At 39.8% G+C, this 17,236-nt stretch overlaps 1 protein-coding gene across 1 annotated transcript; it reads left to right on the top strand.

Annotated features, from left to right (window-relative positions):
• The first annotated feature begins 2,731 nt into the window (after window positions 1–2,731).
• On the top strand, window positions 2,732–15,853 carry rbm7 (RNA binding motif protein 7). The gene is made up of 5 exons (XM_034098165.2): window positions 2,732–2,952; window positions 3,407–3,569; window positions 8,968–9,043; window positions 14,273–14,366; window positions 14,926–15,853. The coding sequence occupies exons 1-5, from the start codon at window positions 2,860–2,862 to the stop codon at window positions 15,226–15,228; spliced, it is 729 nt and encodes a 242-aa protein (XP_033954056.1). The 5' UTR covers window positions 2,732–2,859; the 3' UTR covers window positions 15,229–15,853.
• The last annotated feature ends 1,383 nt before the right edge of the window (window positions 15,854–17,236 follow it).

Here is a 17,236-nt window from a genome sequence, read left to right as displayed (position 1 = left end):
AATTGAGTTCAGTACAGAAATCAAAAGTAAATGTATTTATTAGCAAAACAAAAGTACATCCAGTAAGGTTCTGTGGGCAGTAATGAGGGGTTTTACACATTCAGCAGGTCTGCCTGTTTCTCTTTCAATTCACTTACTCCTCTCTCTCTGTTTCCACACTGCACACTTTGTTCTGTGGAACAGCACTTTCATAGTGCACTGCTGAATTCCTTCCAATGGTTATAAAAAGGGAGGGAATACATCAGGGACATGTATTGGGTAATGGCAATGTAGGGATCTAAAATAGATTCAAGGGCTTTAGTCATCAAATAGTATACTGCACAGGTGTGGTTTTATGGTTTAGGCTTATTTTACTGCTTCCATTGCAACATTGCAGTATTTTAAATCATAAGCATTTTGTGGGAAAGTGCCAATACACCCAATACGTCAAGTGTTAACAACTATGCACGGCAGCAAAGGTCCCCCATGACATGTTGACAGCCAAGATGTTGGTGTTAAATTGCAGTGTTTATTGCCACGTGAGAATTAAGTGATGGAAACAGCACATTGCATGGAATAAATATATCATACAGATTGCACGGTTAACATGCAGTCCCCTCTGGTCTTTCATAAATTAAACAGCAGGAAAAGTGAAAGAAAGGCTGTTTTCAGATTGTCGCTGATGTACCATGCCCATTTCTCTTCCTTGAGCTGTAACAAGCCCAATTCTGTGAGGATCTTTTTCCAGGCATGAAGGAGAAAATCATTAGTTTAAATTGATCTAATTAATATGGAGGACAGACACCCCGGCCCATCTGATTAGTGTGGAAGTGAAGCCTTTCACGCCGCTCGCCTGACCTCCACACTCAATGATGTTGAAACCACTTGGTTCCAGGCGCTTGAGCCTGAGTCGCTGACCCAATCAGAGGGCCACAGGGTAAGAAAAAAAGAAAACCTTATCTCTGTGCAACAGTGAGAAACTGATTAAGCCACAGAAGAGAAGAGATAAGAAGAGCAGAATTATTTTATATTAGCAAAGTAAAAAGGTGGAACATTGCATCGAAAGGCAGATGTCACACGAACCAAGCTCCGAACCTGGGGGGACAGAGCCTTCTCCATCGCTGCCCCCACCCTCTGGAACTCCCTTCCACAACACATCAGAGACTGCACCGACCCCCCCCACTTTCAAAACACTGACCAAAACACACATCTTCAGACTGGCTTTTAATTTGTGAATTATGTTGTGTTGCTGTTTTAATATATATATTTTTTTATCATGTTTTATCAAACCACTGTAAAGCGTCTTTGAGCACCTGGAAAAGCGCTTTGAGATTAAATGTATTATTATTATTATTAGATGTCAGTGCAAAGCATACAGGGACACAAAAGCTCCAGCCAAGTTCAGACAGAGAGGCAGAGAAGAGCCAGTAGCTACTTTAATGCTACTGATGGCATCTTGTTTTTGGCATTGCTGGAGGAACTGTCTATGAGAAGTTCTTACCTGTGGCCATGCTGATTTGAGGTATTTGCAGGACTTGAATTCAGCATGTTCCCTGGACTGTTTCAATGACTGAGTCCTTCTGTATAATGGGATAAAAAAACAAAAAAACAGAATGTTAATGACAGTAACATTTTGTCTTAAGAAACTTCAATCATAAGTTAGAGGTTGTGTTTTGGGACGTTTAAAAAAAGAAATACACGCACTCACTCACTTGTGTACTGGTCTTTGTAGGCCAGCAATCATTTGAATATAAGTAGTCTATGATTTAGATATGCCCCAATAGGAAAAGCGCAGGTGTAAATAACACAATGAATTCCATTTAGCTGTTTCAGTTTCAGGGCCCTAGTATTAGAGTAAGTAAAAATGTCCCAGCGAGATATAATCAGAGCAAAGACATCCCTATTGTTATTATTATCACCTGTTATTATTATTATTATCAAAAACTGCTGTTTTTTTTTTAATTCTTAATAGCTTACTCAGATGATGTTGTACACTATTCAACAACCAATTGTAATGCTTCTCTTTGTCGAAAGAAAAAACAAAACAGAATAGAAATGAGAAAGCAGTAACAGAGTCATGTTAGCTAGAAGTTGCCCGTAGAACCCAAACGATTGATTAATCAATTACTAAACCAGGAAGATAATATTTATAATCGTTAATCTTTTATCTATCAGAACATTATTACAGACTCTTTCTGAATCCAGTTGGTCAAATTAGATGATTTTCTGCTTTTTTATTTGCTATAGATTTGCATGTTTTTTGGCTGTAAATCCAAAGTTTCTAAACCACCAGACTAACAAGCAGTTTAATTTAAAAAAAAAAAGTAAACTGGGATTTTCACAATGTTTAGGTAGACTTAACAATCAATTGATTCATTTACAAAACACTTACACCATTAATCAACAATTCAATGAACATTTGCATCCTTACAAGCCTAATTATAAAAATCATATATCACCAGTAAACATCAAGTTGTAAAGGTGAAGTGAAAACTAATATTTCCACTTTAGCAACCCTCCAGTTAGGCTATGTGTTGTTTAGGCTTATCTGGGCTAGACTACAGATACAGCTCCCAGGTTAAATTCAAATGCCTGTATCCAACGTAATATAATGTAAACATATTATATAATGCATACACTTTTGGAGTTCAAAGAAAAAAGGTTTATTCAAAGCTAATTTAGAACATATCAAACATAAGTACCGTATTTTCTGTGTCGTGAAGACGCCACTGTTGATTGCGACAGAAGCTCCGGTGTGACAACATATCACTTTACGACAACACAGGCCTTCCGGTTGTATTTAGCGGAGCGCTTTTTTTTTAATAACGCTCACGTTATCATTTAAGTTGCTTGCGAGGCCAGTATCTGTTCAAATATACAATGGGGATTGAGGACGAAGCGGACCGGACGCTCTTCATTAGAAATTTAGATTCAAGAGTGACGGAGGAGCTTTTGTTCGAGCTGTTTATACAGGTACTGTTGTGGATACAACTAGACAAAGCTAACTAATGCTAACTAATGCTAACAAACGAAAGCATTTCAGGGATGAAATTATACAAAAGTGTGAAGTTATGAAGTAATACGCCTATATGTTGTTACGCTAATGTTTTGTATGCACACGCTGCGTGCGATCTATATTTTGTAATATTTGTACAGGTGCCGTTGTCGCTAAAACTAGACATAGCTAACGAGCAAATGTCAATAATGCTAACAAACCGAAAGCGTGTCACATATGAAATGTCCAAACCATGTTAATTCATGAATACATACGCTCATTTTCGGTTATATGATGTTACCCTAATGTTTTTATGCACACGCTGCGTGCAATTTTAAGAGGGACTGACTTTGTTTGCTAACGGCAGCTAGCGTTTGCTTTAGCTACTTGTTGTTTATATACGTCATTAACAGTATTTGCTTATTTTTGCAGGCAGGACCTCTGACCAAAACTAAGATTCCAAAAGATGTGGATGGGAAACAGAAAACATTTGGTTTTGCCGTCTACAAACATGAAGTGTCTGTGCCATATGCCATGCAGCTCCTGGACGGGACATCGGTGCACGGGAGAACCCTTCACGTGCAGTTCAGATCAGGTGAGTTATTTTGATCTCTTTTGACAACTTGTCAGTCAGTACTTCGAACATATTCCTTTTAACGGAGCTGCACTTCTAGACACGTGTTTAGTAATCTTAGCCTTAGCCTTATCTGTAAGGAATTATTATTATTATTATTAGCCACAGTTTGTCAGCCTCGTCTATGAAGTACATTCGTGCCATCTTAGCTTAGCCAGGTTATCTTAAATATATTATAACTTTTAAAAAACAACAACCAGGAGGTCATTTACAAATACTAACGGGTGCTTTCAGGATATCTTTTTAGAATAAACTGGTTTAATAATCTACTAACTCTTTATTTAAGCGCGTTTTTGAGTTGCAAATGTTACTAAAGAAACGGGTTAAAAAACGTTTTAGCTTGTGGTTTGTCAGGTTGTGGTACTGCTAAACTTTGAGTTCCCTGTATCCTAGGGCTGTGCGATTATGGCAAAAATCATAATCACGATTATTTGGGTCAATAATTGATATCACGATTATTCATTGACCATTTATTGAACTTTAAAACAAATAATATTTTACCAATAAACAAGAACAACAAATATGTTGGAGCGCACTTCCAAAACCATACTAAACATATATTATTAATATGATAAATACAAATAAATTAGACCAAAATAAATTAAATCAAATATGATGCAGTGCACTGTCACAACCTACTGAAAACTCCTTAACATATAGCTAACATTTTGGTAAAACATATTCAACATATTCCACTCAGTTAAACGTTGAAGGCTGGCCAACCGTCATGGTCCAGAAGTAACAGGAAATAAATGTTGAACTACAATTTAAGACCAAATAAAAATGTTTAGGCCACCATGGCAAATGCTGGTAGGGCTGCTCATGTCATCTCTTAAAGATGTAAGAAACACCAGCCTGTTTACATGGTCTGGTTTCAGAGATGAACGCAGGCAGGTGACAATATTGCCACCTGTACTGAAGACCCTCAGCCACGCCCCGACACATGGGGTGACGCCGGCCAATCACAAAGCTTTGATGCGTTCAAGGCCATTATTCTGGCACAGGAAGATTATGTTACAGGACATTAACGATAAAACAGAATATTGTTGTTCTATTTTTAGACACATCTCGCGATCGACTGGTTGAGCACCCCTGGGCTAGACCATAGGTCTGTTGTGGTCGCAAAGTAGTCAGCTGAAGCCACATCTCTCTCAACTTCCCCACGGCATTTGTCATATAGTGCAGGCAGCGCAGACCTGCTGAAATAATACCGAGACGGCATCGCGTAACGCTTGTCCAACGTGTTGACAAGTTGCTTGAAGCCCTGGTTGCTAACAGTGCTAACTGGGCACATATCTTTAGCGATGTGAAATGTAATGGCAAAGTACTTAGTGGAAATAGTTTTACCCTTCTTTTTAACGAGTTGCTGCTCTTGTTCTGACATCTTCGCTCGCGCTGATCACTCACAACACATGTCACTCCCAGGTGGCCGAGTGGGCTTTTAGGGAGGGGCGAAAGCGCACCCAGCAAAATAATCGTATTTTGTCAATTATGCTGTTTTCATAATCGTCGCAAGCCATAATCGTAATCGCGATTAAAATACGATTAATTGCACAGCCCTAGTGTATCCTTTCAAGCCTATATTTTATTCGACATGTCTTATGCCATGTAGAAATAAGGCCTAAAAACCAACATAACATTCTCACATGTTGAATAAATAAGGTTTAATCTCGGCTATTTCAAGTCAGATAATATTGCTCATATTCTTCCTGTGTGTGGTAATAAGATGGTTTTGACTATTGTGTCATATGATGATCAGCAACACAAATTGGCACAAACAAATTCAATAGTTATCATTTAGTCATTTTCTCATACAAGAAGATTAAATGATTAAATGTGGTCTCTTAAACATAAGATCTCTAGCATCTAAAGCAATATTGGTAAATGATTTAATATCAGATTATAATATTGATATATGCTGTCTCACTGAAACTTGGTTGAGACATGAAGAATATGTCAGCATAAATGAGGCCACTCCACCCAGCCATGTCAACACTCATATTGCTCGAGGCACAGGCCGAGGAGGTGGAGTTGCAGCAATCTTTGACTCAAGTTTACTTATGAATACTAAACCAAAATGTAATTATACCTCTTTTGAAAGTCTCGTTATTAGTCTTACGCATCCGACCTGGAAAACTTTGCAGCCAATCTTATTTGTTACAGTGTATCGTGCACCAGGTCCTTATTCAGAATTCTTATCAGAATTCTCTGAGTTTTTATCAACTTTGGTTCTTAAAACAGACAAAGTAATTATCGTAGGTGACTTTAATATTCATGTTGACGATGATAAAAATAGCCTTACTGTTGCATTTAACTCTATATTAGATTCTGTTGGTTTCTGTCAGAGTGTAAATAAACCAACCCACTGTTATAATCACACTCTCGACCTTGTTCTGACTTATGGTATTGAAATTGAGCAACTATTAGTCGAACCGCATAATCCTGCTTTATCCGACCATTTCTTAGTAACTTTTGAAGTACTGTTACTAGACTACAAAGCATTAGTCAAAAGCTCTTGCAGCAGAAACCTATCTGTTAGTGCTATAGCCACATTTAAGGAAGAGATTCCACCAATACTTAACTCGATAGCATGTCTTCATGTAGGGGAGGAAACTTATACAAAATGTACACCACCCCAAATTGATCATGTTGTTGATAGTGCTATAGATGCGCTGCGAATAAAATTAGACTCTGTTGCTCCTTTGAAAAAGAAGAAAATAAAACAACATAGATTAGCTCCATGGCATAATGCCGAAACCCGCAAAATAAAGCAAAAGTCTAGACAACTTGAAAGGATATGGCGTTCCACTAAACTTGAAGAATCTCGTTTAATTTGGCATATTACTCTCAATGAATATAAGAAAGCACTGCGTAAAGCGAGAGCAGCCTACTACTCTTCATTAATAGATGAGAATAAGAATAATGCAAGATTTCTTTTCAGCACTGTAGCCAGGCTGACAGAGAGCCACAGCTCGATTGAGCCTTCTATTCCCTTAGCACTCAGTAGTAATGATTTTATGTGCTTTTTTAACGATAAAATTGTTACTCTTAGAAACAAAATTAATGACCTCTTGCCTTCGACCAGTATAGTGTTATCAACAGCTCCCGGAATCGTAAGTTCTAATATTACACTAGATAGTAAACTAGAATGCTTTTCAGCCATTAACCTTGAACAATTACATTCAATGATTCTCTCTTCTAAACCATCAACGTGCATGTTAGACCCAATTCCAACTAAGCTGTTGAAGGAAGTTTTTCCATTAATTAGCACTTCTTTATTAAATATTATGAATATGTCTTTATTATCAGGCTATGTTCCACAATCATTCAAAGTAGCAGTGATAAAACCGCTTCTTAAAAAGCACAACCTCGATCCAGAGGTTTTAGCCAACTATAGACCTATTTCTAATCTTCCGTTCCTCTCAAAAATTCTTGAGAAAGCGGTCGCAAAACAGTTGTGTGATTACTTAAAAAACAATGATTTATTTGAAGATTTTCAGTCTGGCTTTAGAACACATCATAGCACAGAGACAGCTCTGGTTAAAGTCACAAATGATATTCTAATAGCCTCAGACAAGGGACTTGTCTCTATTCTTGTTTTGCTCGATCTTAGTGCTGCATTTGATACTATCGACCATGATATCCTATTGCAAAGACTAGAGCACTTAGTTGGCATACAGGGAACTGCTTTAGGCTGGTTTAGGTCCTATCTATCTGAACGCTCTCAGTTTGTACGTGTTAACGATGAATCTTCCACGCAAACCAAAGTTAGCCATGGAGTGCCACAGGGCTCAGTGCTCGGACCTATTTTGTTCACATTATATATGCTTCCGTTAGGCAATATTATAAGGAATCATTCTGTAAACTTTCATTGTTATGCGGATGATACTCAACTATATTTATCAATCAAGCCTGATGAAATTAATCATCTAAATAAAATTCAAGACTGCCTTAAGGACTTAAAAACGTGGATGACCTTAAACTTTTTGATGTTAAACACGACCAAAACTGAAGTTATTGTACTTGGCCCGAAGAATCTACGAAACAAATTATCTAAAGACATGCTAACTATGGATGGCATTAATTTGGCCTCCAGTGAGACTGTAAGGAATCTTGGTGTTATATTTGATCAGGATTTATCCTTTAACGCCCACATAAAATCAATTTCAAGGACCGCCTACTTCCATCTACGTAACATTGCAAAAATCAGGCATATCTTGCCTCAAAACGATGCAGAGAAACTAGTCCATGCATTTGTTACTTCTAGGCTGGATTATTGTAACTCTTTATTATCAGGGAGTACCAAGAAGTCAATCAAGTCGCTTCAGCTGATTCAAAATGCTGCGGCTCGTGTACTAACCAGAGTTAGGAAAAGGGACCACATTACTCCTGTTCTGGCTGCCTTACACTGGCTCCCTATAGAACACAGGATAGAATTTAAAATTATTCTTCTCGCCTACAAAGCCCTTAATGGGCAGGCGCCATCTTACCTTAAAGAACTCATTATACCCTACTGTCCTACTAGGGCATTGCGTTCCAAGAATGCAGGGTTGTTGGTTGTTCCTAGAATCTTTAAAAGTACAATGGGAGCCAGAGCCTTTTCTTATCAAGCTCCACATTTGTGGAATCAGCTTCCAGTTTGTGTTCGGGCGGCAGACACCCTATCCGTTTTTAAGAGTGCGCTTAAGACCTTCCTTTTTGATAAAGCTTATAGTTAGGGCTGATTAGATTCAGCCCCTAGTTTTGCTGATATAGGCTTAGTTTGTCGGGGGACATCTTACTTCTTCCTTCTCTCTGTCTATACCCGTGTACACTCATGTTCCGATTAACCCAGCTTCCCCAAATGTCTTTCTTTTTGGTGTCTATATACGCTGGGAGCGCTGGATCTTGAGTCGTGGCTGTGGTCCTGGATCATAGGTCCTGGATGGATATCCTCGTGGATTCATCTTCCTATTATACACACATGCATTTCCAAACATTTGGACTACCTATGTTGCAAATGTATTATCTTTTCAATTTACACACGGCATCTATTGCACGTCTGTCCGTCCTGGGAGAGGGATCCCTCCTCTGTTGCTCTCCCTGAGGTTTCTCCCATTTTTCCCTTTAAACTGGGTTTTCTTTGGAAGTTTTTCCTTGTACGATGTGAGGGTCTAAGGACAGAGGGTGTCGTATTGTCATACTGATATTCTGTACACACTGTGAAGACCACTGAGACAAATGTAACATTTGTGATATTGGGCTATATAAATAAACATTGATTGATTGATACAATGATATGTGTCACTGTTGGTAATTAACAAAGCACATTCATTTATCCATCACTAATCAAGTGCTTTTATTTCCCCCCCCATCACAGGGAGCAGTCATAGCAACAGTCCAGGGAACTCACAGAATACAAGTCCAGGAAATACCCCAAATCCGCACGGACAGAGGTAAGAATGTCTCATCGTACCGTGTGTGTGAAAACTGTGCTCTTAGTGCGGATGAGCTGATCTCCATGTTTGACTCGACATGTACACTAATACTGGATTCTGTTGCTCCTTTTACGCTTAGACGCACCACAGTTCTCTCAGAGCCGTGGCTCAATGACTGTACTCGTGCTCTCAGGTGCGCTTGCAGGCGTGCAGAGAGAAAATGGAAAAAGGATAAACTCCATGTCTCCCTAGAAATCCTTCGTGCTTGCCTCTCCGACTACCAGACAGCAGTCAAAGCAGCCAAAACAGAGCACCTTTCTCTGTTAATCTCCAAAAACAGCCATAAACCGCAGGTTGTTTAATATCCTTAACTCTATCATTAATCCCTGTGATGTTTCTTCAGTTGTGCCATCGACTACGCAGGGCTGCTCGATTATGGCAAAAAATCATAATCTCGATTATTTGGGTCAATAATTGATATCACGATTATTAAAAACGATTATCCATTTACTTTGAAAACATCAATTTATTGGAGACATTTTTTTTGAACAGTATGTTTTTAACAGTTGATTCCCCTGAACTTTAAGTATAATTCAACTGAAAATCCAATAATAAAAAAAAATGTATTTGAAAAAAAGAAAGAAACTGCACCTCAGACAGCATCCCCTCTCGCCTTCTCAGAGAGGTTTGCGAATCAGTTGGAGCCAGGGCTCTCGACTAACTTTTTCCCCATCCTCCCGGAACCGTCCCGAAATACAATCTAAGCCGTCCCGAAATTAATGTGGACCGTCCCGAATTTAAAATGTTATTTTTTTTCTACATTATCATTAGTTAAAATCATTCAAAGTGACCTTTAACATAAATAAAACATCATACAAATCATTAGATGATAATTCATCAACCTTTTTATTTGAGTAAATCATTCAATCTCATAAACAAAGGCCAAATATATTTAAACAAACACACAAAAGAGAAAATGACTCTAATTGAATCCAATCAAGTCCCATCCAATTAACAAACAAATCCAACACTGTCCTGAAGACAGAACCCAGAGTAACCACTAACCAGGATGACAGTCTGTCAGTCAGGAGACCTTTACAAACGGCCCCGCCCCCTCGCACACAGGCGGGAGAGAGAGATCTCGCCTGGATTGGAAAGCTCGAAAATACATCATAGACGCATGTTGTAGTCTTATTGCATATTAGAAACGGAGTTGGTGAAACTAAAACTGCGAATGCGATATAATATGTAGCAATAATACATATGACATATATTTTTGTCTCCAGTACCGATAAAAAGTCCGATAACGTCGGAGCTTAACGTTACCACTGTCTTTAATAATTCCGGCCTGTTTAATACCGGGGCTCGGTACCCATCCCTACATGGGGAGAGGCGCGGCATATTGCTAAGGACTAAATACGAAGGAGGATTCTCTTCTCAGCCTTATTACCCATAGGGGATGAAGAGGAGTAAGTAAATAAAGAGGCCGGCGCTCCAGGGTCTGGTTCTGCTGTGCGTTTTTGTGATGTAGCGGTAAAACATTTCAGAATTCCTCCACGGGATGCCATTGTACATCACTCAACCCGCGAAATACACACACTCGGTACATAGCTAGACCCGCAAATTTGCGGGCCAGGAATTCGCAGGCTCAGCCAGCTGTAGCTACATGTGTGTATTTCGCGGGTTTCTAAATGTTTTGTGCGTGTGTGTTTATGTTGACAAGGAGGTTTAATGTGCTACACAAAACGTGCAGTCGGTTTCATTTTCATCGCCATTTGTAGTAGAGTTAGCAGGGTATTTTTATTTTAACTCTCGTCCCAACATTATTTTTAATCCTCCCCGACACTATTTTTTTCGACGGCGGGACGTCCTTAAGCTCGAGCCCTGGTTGGAGCAAGTATGTTATTACTTATAAACAGGGCTGCACATAACTGGTGCGCATGCGCACCCCCCTCCAAAAAAGGAGCACCGGATCATTTGAAAAAGCGCATTTGCGCACCAACAGAGAGAAATGAGAGAGAGAGATATTTGTGAGTTGCTGCTCTTGGCAGCACAACAATTGGAGCTCTGGCCAAAAAGGTGGCATGAAATGGGATTGGACCGGTCTGTATTTACTTTTGTAGAAGACTCTGCAATTCTTTCCATTTTTTTTATGCCAGATGTCATCATGCAGCACTGCCTGCTAACAGAATATACTGGAAAACCTGAGTGATTGCTAGGGATGGGTACCGAGCCCCGGTATTAAACGGGCCCCGGGGCTGAATTATTAAAGACCATGGTACCGTTAAGCTCCGAAGTTAACGGTCTTTTTATCGGTACTGGAGACATGTAAAAAATATATGTATATCTATTATTGCTACTCGTGGTGCACGATAATTATCGGTCCGATATTAGGAATTATGACGTCATCCCGATAAAAGTATTAATAGCCCCGATAATATACAATATATTTTTTGGGTAAAAGAAAGAAAAAAATACTGCGGTGTGGGTGGATTGGGATGAGGGGCGCTTGTTTTTCACTCGGCTCCTCCCGTTTTGCCAGTACTGTGGTATTAGTGGTTTAGGAAGAGGGGAGTTTTTCACAAATCCAGCGCTCCCTAACTCATGCCTGGCTGTGACGTAAATGGTGTGCGGCCGTGAAACCAGGACAGTAAACAAACAGGTCGTCGGTAGTATGGGACTATTTCAAAGTTTCAGAGTTAGATAGTTCGCTTTCTATTTGTATTAACAAATGCAATGCGGAAGTTCCACGAGGAGGGGAAAAAGGCAACGAGCCACAATACTTCCAACCTGATTAGTCGCCTGAAACATCGCCATGGCTACGATGGTGTGTTAAAAGCGTACGAAGACGCCTGCGCTGCTAAACTAGCGGCGAATCCAAAGCCAGCTGCAAAGGCACCGGGGCTTTTACCTATCGACGAGGCTTTTGAAAAAGGCACTTTATTTGGGAAAATAAATATGGTCACTTTGAAGAGTCAGAACTGTTCTTGGCTTTGCTTTGTTCATAGTAGTAATGTTCATGTCATTTGCTCACTACTAGTCTTTTTTTTTACCACCAGGTGTGCAAAAACTACACGTACATTTAATATATATATATTATATTATTATCGGTCTTGAGAAGCAGGAAGTTATCGGTTTCAAAAAACCAATATCTAATTGCTACACAAACATTATATTGCAGTTTCTAAAATGCAAAAAGCGTCGTCTTAGTATTTTCGATCTTTCCAATCCAGGGGAGAGATCTCTCTCCCCCGCCTGCTTGCAAGGGGGCGGTGCAGTTTACACACACGCAGCTGCTCAGCTGCTACATGCAGCCACACACACACACACACACACACACACACACACACACACACACACACACACACACACACACACACACACACACACACACACACACACACACACACACACACACACACACACACACACACACACACACACACACACACACACACACACACACACACACACACACACGGCGGAGAGAACGCGCTCCGAGGTGTGGTTAAACTTTACCCGTCTCGACGAGGACAATGCTCGTTACCAAAAGTGCAATAAGAGTTTAGCATGTAAGGGCGCACGAGCAATTTGTCTAAACATTTAGCAAAAGTGCTCCACGTTCAGACGGAGAAATGCACCGTTTTGTTGCAGCTCTGTAGCCCCCCCCCCGCGTCCACGAGTAACGTTTCCACGTCAGGCGTTATGTATGCTAGCAGCTACACACGGAGTTAACTACATTATACAAACATGGGTTAATGATTTGAGGAAACTGAGTTATTTAGTTTGTTAAAGTTTCAGCTATTCTGTTTACAGTGCTGTCATCACATTATTTAATACGATTTGTTAAAACATTATTGTTACTTTAGATGTGAAATATTATTTATTTAATTTAAATAAAAAGCAATGTTAGTTTTGTTCACAATTTGTTTAGTTAGTTTACCTTATTTTTTTTCTCCAAAAGAACCGTTAAAAGACCGGACCGATAAAAGCGGTATCGATAAATGTAGTAGTACCGTTAAAACCTTAACGATATCCATCCCTAGTGAGTAGAATATATTCCTGGTTCAATTCATGTACATTTGTGTAAATATAACTTTAATGGAACAGATTTTATTGATGTCTAACAGTTCGGTATAAAAATCAATTATAATGTAGGCGTAGAATAACAGAACTGTCTGCAAAAACATGTCAAGATAAAGATGTATCGACTGCATTCACGTGGCTATATACCAAACCAACATGGATTTAAACAATAAGTGGCATTAATGCTTACAAGGAGTCGTGAGTGAGGGCAAGCGGAGACATCTCGACGGGGCATATTGAGGTGATGGTGGTGAACAATCCCCTCGTTGCAACACTAGCTACAGGTGGATGCAGCTCTTTGGAACCAGATGAGTTAGACTTGGCTTCCTCCCCGTGCTGATGGATCGTGGCACATCTCTAACCACTGAAAAATAATTCTTCATTACTTCAAACAGCAGGCTACATCCAACAAAACGTTATATGACCTAATTTGCAACGTTGGTGATGTGAGGGTCTAAGGACAGAGGGTCTAAGGACACTGGGACAGAGGGTGTCGTATTGTCATACTGATATTCTGTACACACTGTGAAGACCACTGAGACAAATGTAACATTTGTGATATTGGGCTATATAAATAAACATTGATTGATTGAATATCTGACTTCCTTGGCTCGGTGTATATGGATAAATCATTTGTTAACTTTTGTTGTTTGACGCGGTACTCTTTGCTTGAAGTCTTGAGTTTACATTATCAAAACAATGCTAAGAAATAGTTTTCAGCTCGAGTTCACAGGCATCATGTTCTTAACAATGGATCTTTATAATTATTGTGTGGTCAGATTAACTGAAGAAATATTAAACCACTACAGTATGGGCTACTGTATTCATAGTAGTCATTAATGCTCATGCTGCCTTCACTGTGAACGGTTGCTCTTCATTCTCCAGATTAATTTTCAGCCCTCTTTTGGACATCCAACTGAATTTACATGTGAACTTGACTAAAACTGATTATTTGTAAAGCAATCCTAGCACACTTTAAAATGTGTTACTTTCCATGAATGCCAAAGAAGTGAAATAAGTCCAAAGCATGAATTATACATTGAGTCAAATAATGAAAAAGTGATGCAGATCCTTCCCAAATGGGTAGTGTATGTGTGTAGCGTGCACCTGCCACTCTGAATACTTTAAAATATTTAACAGTGTTTTGCTTCCCTCCTGCAGGACCCCGGTCCACTTCAGCTCTCCACCATACACTCCTCCACCCCAAATGAACAGGTCCCTTTCGTCTCCCGACAGTCTGCAGAAGCATGTCATGGTAACCGTTTTATTCTTTTATTTTCACACAACGCCTCACAGGAGCTTCTTATGTGGGTGACATGCAGAGGCTTGCTTTCTGCAAAAAAATGAAGACATGTTTACGTTGTATGATCTGACGGGACTAGAAACAACCTTTTTAGGCCTCAATGAACCGTATGAAACGCGTCGTGTTATCACAGATATGTTTTCGCCTGTTCACACAGTCATGCACATACTTGCTGAACACAAACGGTGTTTCATATTATGTGATTTGTTGCTGTCTGTCATTGTTCTATCAACGTTTTTTTTAGTGTAAGGGCTTCTTTCTTTCAGTTATGCAATTACAAATCATTAAGTAGTGACGAAAAAAATATATTTTTTACAATATTATGAAAGGGGCAGATTATTTATTTCAAATACTTTTTTTCAATACATTCATTTTATTACATTTTTGGAAGAAGTGAAAATGATGGTACATGCTAAATATTGGGCATTTAAACCCTAATCTAGAACATATACAATTATAGGAAAATAAAAACAAGGCTCATGTAATCGATACACTTTCTAATCCTTCGTAGATGAACAACATGATGTGGCAGATCCAGATGCAGCAGATTGAGCAGTTAAATGGCGGTTTCTCCAAGCCTGTGCAGAGGCAGCCGTCGGCGGGGGGGAATGCGGGAGGAGGCGGGGGCTCCCGTCACCATGACAACGCCCCCTACCGCCACCCGGCCCAGATGCAGGGCGGCGGCCGAAACCAGCGCTACGGAGAGGAACCAACTACCGGTCGTCACCAGCAACAAGGCCGGGACAACTATCAGCAACAAGACAGGAGCGGTAATCGTCACGGTGACAGCCGAGGTGGCAAAAAAACACCATGAAGATAAGGGCGGAAACCGTGGCAACCAAGATAACAGATGGCGACGGTACTGAGACATGCAAAGGACTTCCGTAGAGACTTGACACATTTATGGACAACTTCCACAAAAAAAGAGATCATGGCTTTTGTTGACATTCACATGTATCCTCAGGTTGTTTGTTCCACCACTCTGAAGATTTGGTAACTTATGCCTTAGAGACATTTTTGTTTACTTTTTAAGGTGTTTTTAATCTTCTACTTTCATGTGAGTTTGTCCTCACAGAAAATATTTTGAGCTGTATTGATGGAGAGCAAGGAAACGTTATTGGACACGACTCGTCATTTTAGATGATCGAGATAAAAAAAAAACACATGTATAGAAAAAGATTTGCAATATTAGACAGTTTATGTTATGCAAAAACCATTCAGATGGTGCTGCAATTCTTCAGGTATTTTGTCAAATACGACAGCTAAAGATTCCACCAGCACCAGTTTTACAATAATAGGGCACCATCCTTTTTTAATGTTGGATCTGTTGACCATGCTCTTTATAAAAAACAAAAGAGCTTTATTTAATTTTTTTATTCTGAGTCTGTAAGACAAACTGTTTTAAAAATGTCCATTACTATAAAGCTCCTTTCATTTGATTGTTGCAGTGTCTTTCATCTGGCCACAACACACACGCCTGGGTCTTGGCTGTAAATCATGAATGCTATTTGCAGCCCTTTGTGTATTTGACAAGTGAGCTATTGAATGTTGATGCTACATGCTGTAATGCATGCACACACAGCCTCATCTGCACCTAAAAATGGCCCACGTGTAACTAATATGCTTGTGCCGTGAGTTTATAAAGTAATCTACAGGTGGCGCCACACACATCCTTTTATTGAATCAATTAAGATGTTAAATATAACTGAGCCACATGATCAGCTCCTACATCTGACCTTTCTATTTAGGATGCTTTCAAGTCTTTACATGGATTTGAAACTCAGCCTGGTCACTTTACAGCATGCAATTATGTTAAGGTTTATTTATTGTTCACCATAGTTGAACACTTGATATCATGTTCTCTTTTAACGGAAGAGGCTTAACACCACTTAGGTGTTTTTCTCAATGCACTGATGTGAAAGAAATGTGCCATCCCAGAATTAGCAGCACTTTGATCCTTCACATCATGTTGCGATGAGCTTTTCACAACATATACCGCAGTGTCTCTGTTCGGACTTGCCTGTAATAATGTGATGATCATATCCGTTAATGTCGGTGTTGAGGTTATAATCTACCCTTCCGAAAGTGCTTATGCCACTGCTAGTGCGCGCTATCGACAATATACCCGCAAATAAATATCCCAGTGTCCAAAAGTGGGTTTGCACTTGCACCTTCGGCACTGGTCTTGCTTGTAATCTTTCTCGTGTCAGATTGCATCCTGATGCTCCCAAACGGCTCTAATAGAGAGTATCCTCTGCTCAGTGTCAGTAGCCCTTATTACGCTCCTGGCTGCGGCACAGCTCTTTTAATTGGTTGATCTGCCTGGCGTCTCCAGCCCTGCAGCGGGCGGATTAGAGAGGCCGCTCAGTAGCCGCTGCTGTGTGGATTTATATAGAAGCGTGTCTGCTCAAATGATCCACTTCCAAACATCCAGAGACCCTCCCCTCCCTCTGCAGCAGCCCCGCGCCGCGAAGTGACAGCAGCCGCGAGGCCCGGATCTTGGCACAGACTCAGGTTGTTGGGTTCATCGGTGCCACAGTAGCCCGAGGAAAAGCCTGAGCCTAATTTAGCTGCTCATAGTCTTTGTGTTTTCATGCACTCGTGATCTCTTTCAAATGTTTGAAAAAATCGGATACTGTCAGGTTAAGGTTTTCTGAAAGCAATACATGCACTAAAATTAATACAAAATATACTTCGTATTTAGTCAAAACAAACAGAATATGAACGGTGTATTCAAAAGAAGAGAGGATTATTTGAGAAAAACAAATGTGTGAAAGTTGTGAGAAAATCTTAGTGTCAGGTTTTCTGGAAGCAGTAAAACC

The sequence above is a fragment of the Pseudochaenichthys georgianus genome, chromosome 13, assembly GCF_902827115.2.
Source record: "Pseudochaenichthys georgianus chromosome 13, fPseGeo1.2, whole genome shotgun sequence".
In the NCBI taxonomy this organism is placed as follows: domain Eukaryota; kingdom Metazoa; phylum Chordata; class Actinopteri; order Perciformes; family Channichthyidae; genus Pseudochaenichthys; species Pseudochaenichthys georgianus.
The sequence above is the reverse complement of the archived record's forward strand: the minus strand, read 5'-3'. Positions and strand labels throughout refer to the sequence as shown.